The 16,071-nt window shown below is 35.0% G+C and overlaps 1 protein-coding gene across 1 annotated transcript in view; it reads right to left on the bottom strand.

Annotated features, from left to right (window-relative positions):
* Positions 1-1,315: 1,315 nt before the first annotated feature.
* Positions 1,316-16,071, bottom strand: part of LOC138716143 (puratrophin-1-like) — a 1,133,117-nt gene continuing 1,118,361 nt past the window's right edge. Inside the window, exons 18-23 of the mRNA XM_069848962.1 lie at positions 13,762-13,983; positions 11,569-11,712; positions 11,250-11,463; positions 9,486-9,602; positions 7,452-7,691; positions 1,316-3,872 (exon numbers count right to left, since the gene is read on the bottom strand). Of these exons, the coding sequence (XP_069705063.1) occupies positions 3,628-3,872; positions 7,452-7,691; positions 9,486-9,602; positions 11,250-11,463; positions 11,569-11,712; positions 13,762-13,983 (1,182 nt within the window). The 3' untranslated portion in view covers positions 1,316-3,627. The remainder of the gene's footprint in view (positions 3,873-7,451; positions 7,692-9,485; positions 9,603-11,249; positions 11,464-11,568; positions 11,713-13,761; positions 13,984-16,071) is intronic.

Here is a 16,071-nt window from a genome sequence, read left to right as displayed (position 1 = left end):
TCCTTCACCTCACATAATTAGGAACATTAAATCCAGATGTTTGAGATGGGCAGGGCATGTAGCACGTATGGGCAAATCCAGAAATGCATATAGAGTGTTAGTTGGGAGGCCAGAGGGGAAAAGACCTTTGGGGAGGCCGAGACGTAGATAGGAAGATAATATTAAAATGGATTTGAGGGAGGTGGGATATGATGATAGAGACTGGATTAATCTTGCTCAGAATAGGGACCAATGGCGGGCTTATGTGAGGGCGGCAATGAACCTCCGGGTTCCTTAAAAGCCAGTAAGTAAGTAAGAGTCCGATAAAAGTCATTTTATTTATAAGAAAAATTCATTTTAAAATTTAAATATTTCGGTGTTATTGCCAATTTGGTGGTGTTATTTTAAAATTATATATATGCAAGTTTCATTAAACACAATAAGAGTGGTGCAGCATTTTCTGCATACATTTTCAGTATTTAATTTAAATAGATTTTAATATATGGCTGCATTCTATTTGGGGCTAAAAGAGATGATGTTACAGGAGAATGGAGAAAGTTACACAATGCAAAACTGCACGCATTGTATTCTTCACCTGACATAATTAGGAACATTAAATCTAGGACGTTTGAGATGGGCAGGGCATGTAGCACATATGGACGAATCCAGAAATGCATATAGAGTGTTAGTTGGGAGGCCGGAGGGAAAAAGATCTTTGAGGGGGTCGAGACATAGATGGGAAGATAATATTAAAATCGATTTGAGGGAGGAGGGATATGATGATAGAGACTGGATTAATCTTGTACAGGATAGAGACCGATGGCAGGCTTATGTGAGGGCGGCAATGAACCTATGGGTTCCTTAATAGCCATTTGTAAGTGAGTAAGTATATGGCTGTATTCATTTGTTGGCAAAATGTTGAAATGTCACTAAAAAACGGAAATTATGAAATAACGTACATACACAAATACTTCGCGCATATTTTTTTTTTTTTTAATTTAGCAAAGAAAAACTGGAATGCGCACATTATTTGAAACACAAATTAAATCCAATTTTTTTCTTCTTCTTATTTTTTTCCCCCCTCTCCTAAAATTAGGGTGTGTGGATTATTCGATGGTGCGAAGTACAAATTCGCGTCATTTAGCATTTTAAAAGTGCGTTTTTTCGGGTTAACATAAGATGTTCTAAAGAAATTATACAAAAAGTTTGTAAAATGAGAGCAATTCGAGTCATCGAATCTCACAAATTTCAAGGATGTCAACTGGCAGTAATAAACATGATGGTCAAGGACGAAAGAAAGAGTACCTACAACTATCAGAAAATATATTAGACAGAATGTATTACAATATTATACACTTTATTAGTAAAAAATACAAAATGCAACACCACAAGTTAATACTTATTTGTCAGAGCAGTTATGTGCAACTACTTCAACAAGCTGTATTCATGTCTTGCATGTTGTCACCTTAAACACATCTTGGTAATTTGAAATTATGTCAACTATAATATATTAAATATCAATTTGGTCAGCAAAATGACCTGATATTCCAATCTATAACATAAAGACAAGTCAGTGGTACTGGACAAAATTCGCATTTTATAATATAAGGTATCAATTAAACACAATAAATACTGCATCTATATTATTGTACATGGTATGGGGCAGCTACCATAAACATATATACACAAATCAGTTATGCCTAGGTTTTACCAGAAATGGTGTAAGATTAAACAGAATCTAATTAAATACATTCTTTAAACCAATGTTTAATATGACTTAAATGATTATTGACTCCTCCTGTTATGTCTCTTTTGTTATAAAAGCATACCTGATGATATGTAAGCTGCACCATATTATTCTAACCAGTAGTTCCCAACCTGGCACATGTGTACCCTTCAAAGTATATCAAGACTTCATTATACCAAACAGCAAATTCTCCATATTCTCAGTAAAGAGGAAAAGCAGTATAAATTATTGAAGGAAACTGAGTTCTATAGAAGGAAAATACTTCTTATCTACACTTTAACCATTTTTCTATATCACGTTTATCTCAAAATGTTTTTTATACTAAAACAGATATCTTAGAAAAATGCATACAAAAGCAAGAATTGAAATTTAGTGAACTCAAAAGTGTTGACATCATTTTTCCAAATACTGCTAGCAATTGTCCTATTACATACGTTACAGCTATACAATTTTCGTCTTTAAATTATTGTATTACTTCTATTGTCATGATGGTGTGGAAATGGAACTGACAATGTTTGATCAATGACAGGAATAATAACAAGAAGATTTCTGTATTTCTTATATGGGAAGTATACGCCCTATGATTCACTGTCACATACATAATTAAATAGAGATGACATGCAGTATGAATTTTATGTGACTAACGTGAAATAATGCCTTAAACACATAGAAAAGGCTGCTAATTTTCCTTGCATTATCAATTTCTTTGCTGTGAGTTGTGAGAAAATATTGGTATTGGTTTTTCTCGTGAAAGACCCACGTTTAGTGATGAAACTCGAGTCAAACATTGCAATAATCATAAATCACAAGAAAAGTATGTTAAAATACAAAAGAAAATTATATATATTATTTTAATGTACCGAAGTACATATGATATTTCCATGCAGATATTCTGCGTCATCATACGATGAAAGAGTAATGGAACGGAGAAAAATTCTCTCCGGCACCGGGATTTGAACCCGGGTTATATGATATGCGTAAATCACTTCGTGATTTAAGACGATGCTTATTCCATTGGTTCCCGGCCAACTAGTCACTCATAATGAGTGCACCTCAGCACATGTGTGGACTGCAGTCCTACGTTCATCGACATCTATGACGTAGTGCAGAGGGCGGCCACTAGAGGGAACCCAAGAGTTGGAACTTAAACTGAGACGATTCTGTCCGACACTGGGATGGGTATCCAGTGTGGCTTAGTGGATAAAGCATCAGCACGTAGACCTGAAAACCTGGGTTCAAATCCCGGTGCCGGAGATAATTTTTCTCCATTCTATTACTCTTTCATCGTAAAAAGAAAATTAGCTATCTACACAAAATCCAGAGTGGATTACAATGTGCATTGCTCTATTAGAGATGAAACTGGCATGAAAATGGAAGACTGGTTTTGTTTCAGAGTGCAGCTGAATTATGGATTGTTCTGTAAAATGAAATATTACAACAGTTTTTCTTTTTTATTATTTCTTTGAAAACTTATTCCATACACAACATGTCAGTGTACAATTCGAATATATGTGTCTGAATATAAAGTATTGCATACTGATGCAATTGGACAATAAAGAATGAACTGTGCAAAATATTAATATCTTAAATATTTTTATTTTTTTTTATCTTGATTTGATTTAATTCAATCAAGTTGTATGAAAATATATAGCAATATTTTAAATTTATTTTGAAGAGATTGCATTGCTTAGTTAAGAACAAGGAAAGATTAGGAATTCGACATTACTACGGGAATATGTGACCAGAAAAGGTTGGGAACATCTGTCCTAAATAAAAATCATTAACTAGGTGCTACAATAATTCATTTAACTTGCTTATCGTTCAAGTAATTTACAGTATCAGGTAAATTTGACGTTTCACATCTTGAGTATTAATTCTCTTCTGTTTGTTTATACTATTTGTTACAGTTTAATGGTTAGTTCCTCTTGGTCCCTTTCCAAGTCCTGTGTAGAAGTACTGTCCTTGGTCTGGCTCGGAGTGAGGCAGGTTTTATCCTCTTCAGTGGGTGAGATAGGGGATGTAGGGGACATTGACGAGTCCAATGATACTGACGTCACTGAACTGTTCGATCTCTCAACATGCCAGTGGTTACCACTTCCATCAGTATCTTCGGATCCCAATGAGATATCTGCTATGATTCCACTTTCTGAAATGGAAAGTAAATAATGATAATAATAATAATAATAATAATAATAATAATAATAATAATAATAATAATAATGAAAATAATATTTATGGTAAATATTTTACAATTATGCAAATTCTGTTAAAAATTAAATGGATCAAATATAATGCTGTAGATCTACAAGATGGCAGTCTTAAGGCATCTGGAAACTAGGGATAGAGATTTAGAATTTATGTTGTAGAAAAGTTTGTGACTTCTCACGTCTTTCGTAGAAACATGAAAGCATACACTGTTTATAAAAATTTTCACAGGTTTTATAATCAGGTTATGTATTTGCTCAGCATGCAAAAGATTTCCTATATGCTCTCTATAATCTAATAGGCCTATATAAAAGTGAATGTGGGTATGTATGTATGTATGTCAGGGGCGTATTTTGCGGGCTACCGGGGCTACCGGCGGTAGCCCAAGGAAATTACAAAAGAAAAAGTTTATAATATAACATAATGTAATAATTTTGTATTATTAGTTTTACCATAGTAATTAAAATTAAAGTAATTGTTAGATATATTTTGTGTAATAATAGGGTCAGCGGTAGCCCAAACCCTTTAACCAGTATACGCCACTGATGTATGTATGTATTTATGTATGTTCTCTATACAAATCTACACGCTTTGGCCGATATGTGTCAAAGTTTGCACATTTAACCTTCATATCCAGGAGAAGAACATAAGCTACATTAAAATAGGACAATAGACGTTAAATTAATTAAAAAGATAAAAAAAATAAAAATATATACGATCATATATTAATGTATAATATTAAATTCAATCTTCTACAGTCAATTTTTCTTTATTATTGTCTGTTATATTCAACAACGACTTTCATGAGGCCATGGAAAAAGTAGAATGATATAAAATAACATTGTAGATTAATCATGAAGGCCAAAATCTAAACAATTCGTGCAATAAGTATATATATATATATATATATATATATATATATTTTTTTTTCGTTGCGTTTTACTTTGTTTATAGATTAATTTTTCTATTATTTTTTTGTATTTCTGGCGATGTGGAAGAGAAGGCCTAATGGCCTTAACTACACCAGAATAAATAAATAAACAATACAAATAAATATATAAATTAAAAAAAAATAGTTGAATGTGAGGCATATGATGAAATGTTTTCTTCTCGGTGCCTGATCTACAACTGTATTAAATTTAGTTAACCCTGGCAGGCATTTCGCTAAGGAGTTCATTAATTCATGGAAGTGAAGTTAAGTAAAGATTCATCTTTATGGGCGAGGAAAGCTTAGTAAAGACAATTTGTTTTGGTTGTCTATAGTTGGGTTTCCGAGATTTCCGAAAATTTAACAACCAGTTCAATTATATATAGAAGCAGAAAGGAAAACCCGGGCAACACCGGGTGCTTTCAGCTAGTAATAAATAAATAGTGCACAAATGTGCATGTTGTGGTGTTCACCACGCCCTTCCTGTATCTATGTCCTGACTAATACATCTACAAGTAATATCTCGCCACTGCTACGCACTTATGGTTTTCATTAAGTTAGTTCACTTAGCCATTTAATTATCTTACTTACTGTTCTAGCCTTAGATGGCGCTTATTATGTTGCTCTTTCCCTCTGGTGGCTAGTTATTGTACTAGGTTGTTTCTTTCCCTAGAGTGCGTTGTGTTCTCGTGTTTTATGAACTCTTATTCTTTTGTTTTTCTCTGGGGCCGAGTGTCGTCACGTGATTGGTGATTTCAAAAGTTAACCATTCTTGATATCCCACCCAGTGTGGATCGAGGTCTCAGAGTAAGTCGCCTAGAGCACAAGGTATCGTCAACACGGGGACCAAGGTGGTCGGGGAGTTAAATCAAGTGGAGCATCAGCTGACCTGTGCCGGCGCCAGTATTTCCACTGTTACCAGAAAGTCAAGTCGTGGGTTGACTTGGAATTGCCTACGCCATTTGACGCTGGTAGTGTGACATTGGGTTTCTACCTGCCATCTTGGAACTGATTGTTCAGCAGGATAATAACCTTGCGTCTCCAGAGTTATCATCAGAAAGCTACTGATCCTGTGGTTACCACAGAACACGGGAGAGTGTTCTAGAAACCCTGCGCCATTTGTTTTCTAGTCCTGGGGACGTAACAGTGGCGTTTCTACGAGAATAATTTTACCAATATCCGAAAGAGGTTGTATGAACAGTGTTAGATCGGAGATAAAAAGTTAATTTTTTTTCTTCCACCATGTTAATAATGTCAAAAGAAGTGCTTATACAAATTTTGGCCACTCGACTGCAATTACGAGGGCCGTAAAAAAATTAATTCGCCAGGGGCTGCTAACAGAAAAAAAAAACAATTTCATTAGGCAAATTTATTGGAATGGGCACAGCAATTGTTGAGCTATTTTTCAATATATTTTCCATCGGAAACGAAACATTTCTCATGTCATGGGATCAACAGAGTGAGGTGCAGACGCAGTCAAACGCTGGTTCTGATCTGAGGCGGCTGACTTCTACGACACAAAAATTGATCCCATGGTATCACAAATGTCTCAATTCTAGTGGGGGATTTGTTGACAAATAGCGCAACAATTGCTGTATCTGTTTCAATAAATATTTCCATGAAATTGTGCTTTTTTCTATAAACGGCCCCAGGGAAAATCACTTTCTGGATGGCCTCGTAATTGCGATCAAGTGGCCAAAATTTGTATAAGCACTTCTTTTAACATTATTAACATGGTGGAAGTAAAAAAATTTAACTTTTTTATCTGCCCCCATCAGAACGTTTGCTTGTTAGTTACGTTCCGGCATAAGTTCTACCCACTCCCGGAATTTTGTACAGTACTGTTTGGTTCGTGTTGTATTTTTCATTCTCAGACTTACCCGATATATTCTATTTCACTTTTATTTCATGTCATTTCGTTTGCAGAGCCACCAACTTAGTATTTTGCTAAAGTTATTTCTCTTTGCAATTCAATTGTGCCTTCAGCGCCAGATTATACTTGCACTGCTAACTTGATGTATTGTTAAAGTTTTGTGGCAGTCTAGCTTCAGGTTATTGTTATGTAATTTAGATTCTTAATATATCCTGCTCTCTTGTTATTGTTTCCAGAGTTTATTAAAATTGTTAATTCAATGGCGACTATTATTACCTGTTGTTATGACATAACCAAAAAACCTTACTACTAGTGATCCTCTCCATCCTTTCGGGAATTTTCCCAGGCACGCGTTCATTATAACTGTTGTAGAGTTTATCATAATTGTATTGTCTTTGAGCTTTCGATTCTCTTTGACACACACATTGCCTGATTGCGAGATGCTGCTTGTAGATTATTTATCCTTTCTAAGGATTCTATTCGTCTCCTGTATTTAAGTTGCCTTTCCTTTTTATTTCGAGCTACGTACTCTTTAACCAAGCATTACACAGCACTTCCACTTCTTATTTTCATGCTAAGCGACATACTATCACAGAATTCACATTTAAAAGACCAAATAAACTCATGAATGAAACTGTATGCTTTCTATAACGCAATTTGCTTCGTAAAGAAGTAAAGTAACACAAGAAGGTTTATAACATAAGCCAATCAAAACTTACCCATAGAGCACTGACTGGTGAGCGTGGTGGATCGGTGATGCATGTGAGGACTGTCTGCAGGGTCAAATCCTAAGTTAATGAGAGGTCCATATCCTGAAGCAGAAGAATGGCTAGTAGTGCTGCTACTGCTGCCTCCAGAAGAAGAGGAACTGCTTACAGAGATGATGGAGTGTGGTCGTTTGTTGCTACGCAAGAGCTCTCCTGACGACACCGAGATTGAGTTGCGGAATCGCGGGGCAGCTGGAAGCAAAATAAAACGTGCTTAGTGATCATCAATTGATGCAGCCTGAGAGGAATGGCGAACATTTCTCTCTATCAGTCCTTGATGCACGTGAGTGATCTATTGGTTATTTCGAACAAAATTACAAAATAAATATTGTAGGTAATATAATAATAAACAATAACAACGAAACAAAGAGATATTGCATAATAGATTAAACTACAACAACACCAACAATAAAATCAATTTAGACAACCCAAAAGTTGTTATCAAGCAAAATCCATTCTTCATCACTGTAGATGAAGGAACAGATGCCAAACCTAACTATAGTGAGGATCACGTAAGAACAGTTCCTAAACAGCAAATATTGCCATCTTGTCAGTGTTTTGCTAACTGTTACCAGATATCACACAATTCTACGTACTGAATGACTTATTTACTTACCGTACTTCATCTTTATTTTCGAAGGTTATTCTAAATAATTCAATAATTTGTAACATATTTCCGTAGGCAAACTATACGAGAAAGGGATCAACATATTATGTATTTTGTCTGGCAATATGAAATTCATCAGTTTGACTAAACAACTTATTGACGAGACCTAACCTAAAAATGTATTTTGTTTGACCACATGAAATTATTAGTACAGAAAATAGTCTTGAATTATAACCACAACACAACACATAAAATAGCTATTATTGATTATTAATAATTAATTATTAGTATTTTCAACTTTCACTAGCTTCCAGTAACCGACTCAGAAATCTAGTACAATTTTAATTTCATGAAACTCCTGTACTGACTACATTTGTCTCAGTTGCCAACATACCAGTTACAAAATCACTACCATGTGTAGTATCTGTGAGTATCGAAATTCGAAACAAAGTTGGCAAAAGAAAATTCAGCTTGCAAACTAGAAAATCACCACAATCCACTAGCATATGTAGTAATGAGGGAAAAATGGTTAGGTTTCACCCTTAAGGCATGAAGCAAGCTGACCCGGACTATATATTTAATTATTATGTTAAAAACGGTAGGTAGCTTCATAACGTCTTTGAAAATCATCAGTCAATTTAAAACAACCAGTAAATAGAAATTTAAAGGACCTGTTATTCTAAATATTGTCTGTATACACAGTCAAACAATATTTTTTCTTTCAATGTCGCACTCACAACTCCAATGGTGGATTGTTTCTTCATGGTTTAAATCTAATATAATTTTTAAATATTTCTTGAAAAATTGGGAGGAACTTCAGCCTGGTGAAACTTTTCTCCCATTGCTACAACACTGTGTACTTGTTGTTTACAGGGAAATGAGTCTACAGCTCATCTGCTATGTCACTGCAATGTTCTTGCTCACCAAAGAGCTTGATGAGCTATTAATTGGCCCAGTCTGTAGTTTGATCCAGTTCTTCAAAAACATTAAACTACAGGACTGATAGGATATTATGATGGGGAGGCACAATAGATCTTTTAGATCACAATGGAAGAGCTGTCAAGGCCTTCCCGCCCAAACATTTAAATTCAATAGTAATTCAATTACATTTAATCCTCATTTGGCTGGGTTATCTGTTGATTTATTTCAAACTATTTCAATGTACCGTAAGATTGTCCATTGCATACTTGCATAGTATTTCGATATAGGTACCGGTATGTGACTGCTTATAAACCACTTTCATGAGTTGTATTATGTTGCATAACCTGGCTTATCTACAAAAAAGATTTTAAAAGTTTACTATAGCCATCAGTTTGCCCTTCCTAATGTTTGTCTTTCTATTTCTGTTACCGGTACTCAGTAACGTTCATAAAACTTACTTTTGCTCAGTTGTGCAATGCTGATTGACCTATCGCTTATCTGGTCGGCACTCGGTCTGATGTCTAGACAGGGTTTGTTTCCAATCCCCATCGAAGACATTTCAGCAAGGCGCATCTCTGAAAAATTCCACAAATGATAAACATTAGAATTACATAAAATACTAATAAATCAGCATAAGTCTCGTGTTAACTAGTTACAAATTTAAATATATGATTCTAAAATAGTATGGCTATTATATAATTACTATTTCTTATGACGGAGAGAGTTGGTAAGTTTTTATCCCACCATAGTTGGCAATAAATTTTATAACTACTAGTATTTTCAATCTTTAATGTTATCCTTTCTTAAGCCGATAGAAATTTGCAAGTCTATGTTGAAGTTAAATTCAGAGGCAGGACAGAGTGAAGTGTTTTCTTGACATTATTCAGTATCTTCAAAAAGGTAAAACAAATGTTTTGAGGAGATATATGGCTATGGATGAAACATAGGTTTACCATTTCGACCTTGACTAAAAAATCAATTAAAACAGTAAAAGGAATGCCTCTCCTCCCATTTAAAAAAACCGCGCTAAAATTGGCAGAGAAAGTTACGGGTTTTTAAGATGCATAAACAATTATAGTGGTTGATTTCCTAAAACACGGCATCACTATCAATGCTGAATATTATCCTGATCTTTTAAGATAACTGAAAGAAGAATTGAAGGCGTTTATGTTAACTTCTCCTTCCAAAGTGACACCCATTGGCCACATGTAAATTAAAATACTTTGCAAGACACTTATTTTAGCATTATGAAACCATGTATAGCCTATCTATGGATCACTCTTTGTAGCTAGATGAGCAACGTAAACAATAGAATGGACTTTTGGTTATGTTTTTCTTATGCCCTTGATTAGCAGCTATTAAATCATTTCTTTACTGAAAGATTTACTAAAATGATGATGTAACATGTTTAATCGTCTATCGGCATTTCTCAAACTATGGTCCGCAGACCAATTGTGGTCCTCGAGATCTGCCCTTGTGGTCCTTCAAAAAAGACAGAAGAAAAAATAAAATTCAAACGAATTGCGTATCACACTATAACTGAAAATCTCAGAGTTTGTAAAGGACACATGGCAATCGCCTTTCACTTTTCCTCCCAGTACTGACATTTTATGAAATTTATTTACCCTACCCGTCTACCAACTTCCCACTCCACTCTCAGCAAAAAAAAAAGGGGGGGGGGATTTGAAGCACTATGAACGTGGTGTTTCTCACTATCTTTTCCCTGCACATCTGGTGCCATGCCTGTAACCCAGCTAGGGACTACCTGAATTCATAACAGGACCAAAGTACCGAATCTTTTCAGGTATTTATGACTTTCTTAATAGTCTGCACATTGAAATGGTCACATACTGTATGTCGTACACCAATAAATAGAAGATGCAAAATTGCAACTTTACTTGTTAAAATCGGGCATGTTTCTGTATTAATTTTTTTATTTCTCTTTTTGCAGATAACGATATAAGAAATTTTCTTCTATTAACATTAACTTAATTAGTTAATACTAATATAAAATTAATTGAATCAAATTAATTTTAATTAATTATTTCTACATTAAAATGTAAGTAAATTAATATTAAAATATCCTCCATAAATGATAAATTCGCTTTCGAAGGGAACAAGAGTAAGGTGGTCCGTGGAACTTTTCTGACTTAAAAAAAGTGGTCCCCACTTCAGAAAAGTTTGAGAAACGCTGGTCTATAGAAATGAAACACTGTACAAACCTCTGTTTCTCAGCGCCTGCTTCCAGAGTAGTTTTGAGATTTCTTCCGTCCACACTTGTTTGATTTCCTCGGACATAGATTGTAAAGTGAATGTGTCATTTGGCTTCCTTTTACGGAACCAAATTTCAAACTTTGTTGGGCTGTCTCCTATTTTTGCTGTGAGTCCTATATCTGTCATCTTAATGCTATTTTTATATATGTACAAATCCAGGTTCTGAAAAAAGAAAGAAATATAACATTTCAGAAATAAATCACTGTCATCAGGTAAATATAATTAAGGTCTCTAGTTAACTGAAATGAAGTAGTTTCCTTCACATACCTTCCTATCAGGGAATCGCCTAGCTTTACTGAAGAGGATCAACTCTTCAAATAAAAACACATGACGAAGGCACTTCTTTCCCTTTCCTTGCCAGACTAGAAATTCATTTTGCCGAAGCAGCCTTCCTTGTTCTTTGACGTTTACCTGTTCAAAGAAAGTATAAATACATTATTCAAACAGAATATGCACATACACAATACTGACCTTGTCCATAAAAAGATACAATAAAAATAAAATTGTTACTAGTAGACATTTGTTTTATCTGTAAATTAAAAAAAAAAAAAATACAAATTAAACCAAACCCTTTAACTCTATTAAATATAGAGTATAATTTAAATTTAACAGAAGAAATACTAAAATCAGAAGTAAAGACTTGTCTTTAGAGACAATTAATATTAGGTACCCTCCACAAAACTGGATTCATTTATACACCGGCAGATCTTTGATCTCCAGGGAACAAGGTGCAGGTGCAGGTGTTACGTGTTGTCTCTTCTCACTTTTTAGATCTTCTGAATATGGAACAACAAGTTTTGATGGAGAAATCATTGCAATAGGTTACGGTCTCAGGAATCTTCTATACCACATCAATAAATTTAAAAATGCAGTTATATTGTCAGATTCCAAAGCAGCTATTCTATCAATAATCTCTAGACACACACCTTCATCTCAAACAGCAGAAATAACTAAAATACTGTCTCAATTAATAACAATCAATAAAAGGATTGTATTCCAATGGATACCATCCCATTGTGGAATCCTGGGAAACAAGAATGCGGATGCTTGAGCAAAAAGGGCAGCACTGCTACTTACAGACCTGTTACTAAATCTACGTATTACTCTGTGAAAAGATTTATTAAATCTACATACTTAGACTACAACAAATAAAATTTGATAACACAATCTCAAGGAAAAAAATGGAACTCTCTGCATCATAATCCACAGTTAATTCCCGATTTACCACACAAATCGTCTGTAGCTGCATTTAGATTGGCAACAGGCATGACTGTTTGGCCAAGCACCTGCATAGAATTGGAATACATCAGTCCCCTAACTGCCCATTGCGCAATTCAAATCAAGAAGTGGATTTGGAATACCTCAAAATCTGTGCTTCAGTGGCTGACCATGACAATATCTTTGAAAAATATTGGAGTGCAAGAGGTCAAATAACTTCACTGTCAAATGCCTGGCATTAGAAAACTACATAAACCACTTAAATTTAGTACAAGTCCTAATTATTACTCACAGAGTAAATTGGATGAATGCACCTTTCAGCAGGTTTTCTGAAGTTTCTAAAAGGCACTGATATATCAATCAATCAATCGATCGATCGATCGATCGATCATCTTAATGTATCCAGCTTTTTGCTCAAAACACAAGGTCCACTCACTAGAGTCCACTGTAGTCTTTTCAGTTCTTGTTTTTCATGAGAAATGAAGGGTATTTTGATCGGTGTTCATTATAGATGCCTATTGCTAATAGGGAGAGTTGGGTGTAGTCAATATATACTGCAGAGCTGTGTCTTCTGCAATATTTTTTTTTTTTTTTTAACTGATATGAATACCACCCCTGGTTTTAAATAAGATTCGGGGTTATTTCTGAATGCATTTCACAACAGTTTACAAAATGCAGCGAGTACAATCGAAATGCAACCAATCATATAGAGTGTTAATTGGAAGACCTGAGGGAAAAGATCTTTGGGAAGATAGGATATGATGCTAGATACTGGATTAATCTTGTTCAGGGTAGGAACTGAAGGCGGGCTTATGTGAGGGCAGCAACGAACCTTCAGGTTCTCTAAAAGCCGTAAGTAAGCACTGACTTCAGTGCAAAAATGGAGCAACCTAGATAGCACCAGATGTTGATGATTACTGAAACAATGATGGAATGACGGTAGGAAAAACCTAAGTAGTGCCCTGCGAAAACCTAGAGTACCAAACACACTCTTTATTCATCACAAATTCCACTTGGATATATCGAGATTCAAACTCATGTTACCAGTGTGGAAAGCCAACACTCTAGCAGTTACCCTAATGGTGCGCTTAGTTACTAAAAATGTTCAATACTAAATATTGTAGCAACATCAGTATCTGCTCTCTTCCCTTTGTTTCATCATAACCACCAATGCAAGGGTCACTATTAAGATCACTGTCATCAATATATGATATAGCTTTCAATTGTCTTAAATGTACTCACATCACAGTCCCTCAGAGAGTCCATAGCAAGCAGGTCGTTGCCATGGCGAAGTTGGAAGCGCACCATCTGCTCAGCTGCTCGGATGTCCATCACATCCACTTCCTTGTCAGGGTAAGCCTTCATGAGCTGCTGCAGCAGCAAAGCATATTTCCCCATTCGTTGTACAGGTTTCAGCAGGTAGCTGGCCAGGTCCATTTTATCTCCCAGTTCTACTTGTTTTGTCTAATAAAAACATTGCAGATAACAAAAGAATCAAACATAGACTCTAAATTTATTTCCACTAAATCTCTTTTTCATATCTTGTAAGGAAACTATTTAAATTCTGCATATGATATATTGAGATATATGTACAGGGTGAACCCTAAGTAATGTAATTAATTTCAGGGGGCTATTTCTGAGATATTTCAAATAAAAAAGTTTAATACAATTTTCGTTTTTGCTTCCTTTTCGAGATAAAAATTGTTTTATATGAAACATTAGTATGTGAGGCAAATGCAAACGTGTTAAATTCAGCGAAATTTTCCGGAAAGCTGGCAGTGACGTCATCTGAAGAAGAAACAAGAGTGACACGAACTGGTATTCAGCAAGCACAGCAGACAAGACCTCAGTGCAAGCAAATGGAAATAGTGGACATCGGATGGGAGCAATTCCGAAGCGGGTGAAGGAACTAGGATCTAAATCGAGGCTGATGAGAAGTAGAGTAATGCAAATAGGAGATAGTTCAGGGAGCAGTGATGAAGGAAGAAGAGAAAACAAAATGAAAAAACAGTATGACTTAAGGAAATGGTGGGGAGGGGAAATAAACCCTGAGAAAAGAAAACTAAGACCTAAATAAAGTAGCAATGTGGAAAAGTTAGCAGTCAAAAGTGCAAATAGTTAGAGATGTGAAGTGAGGGGAAATGTGTCATACAGGGAGGGGGGGGGGGTAAAAATTAGAAGTATAGTATTTTTAGTATAATAATGAATAAAGTAATGGAGGAATTGATGACAGACAAGTAAAGACTAGAGGAAGAATTGCAATAATAAATTAAAAATAAGTAATGTCCTAAATGACTTGTACAAGAGGTGTTGTAAAACGAGGAGACGGCACTGTATACTAATAATGTGAAGTGCCACCTTACCAAAAGGTATATTGCTTAAAGACAAATATATACATTCATTCATATGAAATACAGTGGCGTAGCGTCAATGTAAGCTAAAAAGCTTAGCTTCCCCAGTTAATAATGATTTCATAATAAACCTGCAGTTTATGGAGAAAATTATTTATCAATTTTAATAGAATTTATATTTACGCTTTAAATGTTGTGATGCGGCAGCTCAGGATGATTTGTGATGCAGCAGTAAACAAGAAGCCTGCACACACCAGCTTCCAAGCAGACCGGCTTCTTCTGTGTAATCCACCCCACAGATTTTCCATCCCTTTCTAACTAAACTACCAGTACCCTAGTCGCAAGGCTTCCAAGAAGCTAGCTTTAACATTTGAAATAAGTAGTTTCTGAGTTATCCCTTTTCGTCAGTTGTGTTCAGTTGAAGTGTTAGTGTGCATTGTGGCTGATATAATAAATAATGAGCGAAATAACAGTTCCTGACACTAATTTACTTGAATTTTTTAGGACAATTGTATTATCAAGACTGACTTACGAACAAAAGTGTGATTTAAAAAACAAATGACCGACTCCCTTGCTGTCAATGAAGGACACAACCAAAAGACATACGCATACTTACGTAATGATACTAATATTGTGATTTCTCTAAGTATGACAGGGAGTGAGCTAATGTTATACGTATACGTGTCTATTTGTTAAGAGATATGTGTAAACCGTGAAATCATATTTTATTACGTCTCATTTGAGGCCATGCCTTATTGGTGTTACTTACGATGTTCCAACCAATCTTCGACTGCTGACTTGAAATTGACTACTATTTATTTAAGACTGTATTTTTGTAATACGTTTTCTCATATTGCATGAAAGACAACTTTAATTAGCTTCCCCTGCTCAAAATTTCATGCTACGCCACTGATAAAATATTACATTCCGTGTTTTGGAACAGCCATTGATTTAATTCCCAATGTGCCCACTTAATTTAAGAGAGCAGTGGTATTATGATAAAAAATATAGAAAGAATTTTAGTTTTGTCCTTTAAAAATGCAGAAATTTGATCCGAACAAATGCAACTTTTCGTTCTAAAAATGAATTTTTTAATAGCAGCAAGTTTGTCTCAATAATAAACAAATATTATTATGCAGCAGCCTTACCATATGTGATGTACTAAATCAAAACTTTCTGAGTTTGTGTTCTATCAATATGA

This window comes from Periplaneta americana, chromosome 16, assembly GCF_040183065.1.
Source record: "Periplaneta americana isolate PAMFEO1 chromosome 16, P.americana_PAMFEO1_priV1, whole genome shotgun sequence".
Classification (NCBI taxonomy): Eukaryota; Metazoa; Arthropoda; class Insecta; order Blattodea; family Blattidae; genus Periplaneta; species Periplaneta americana.
The sequence above is the reverse complement of the archived record's forward strand: the minus strand, read 5'-3'. Positions and strand labels throughout refer to the sequence as shown.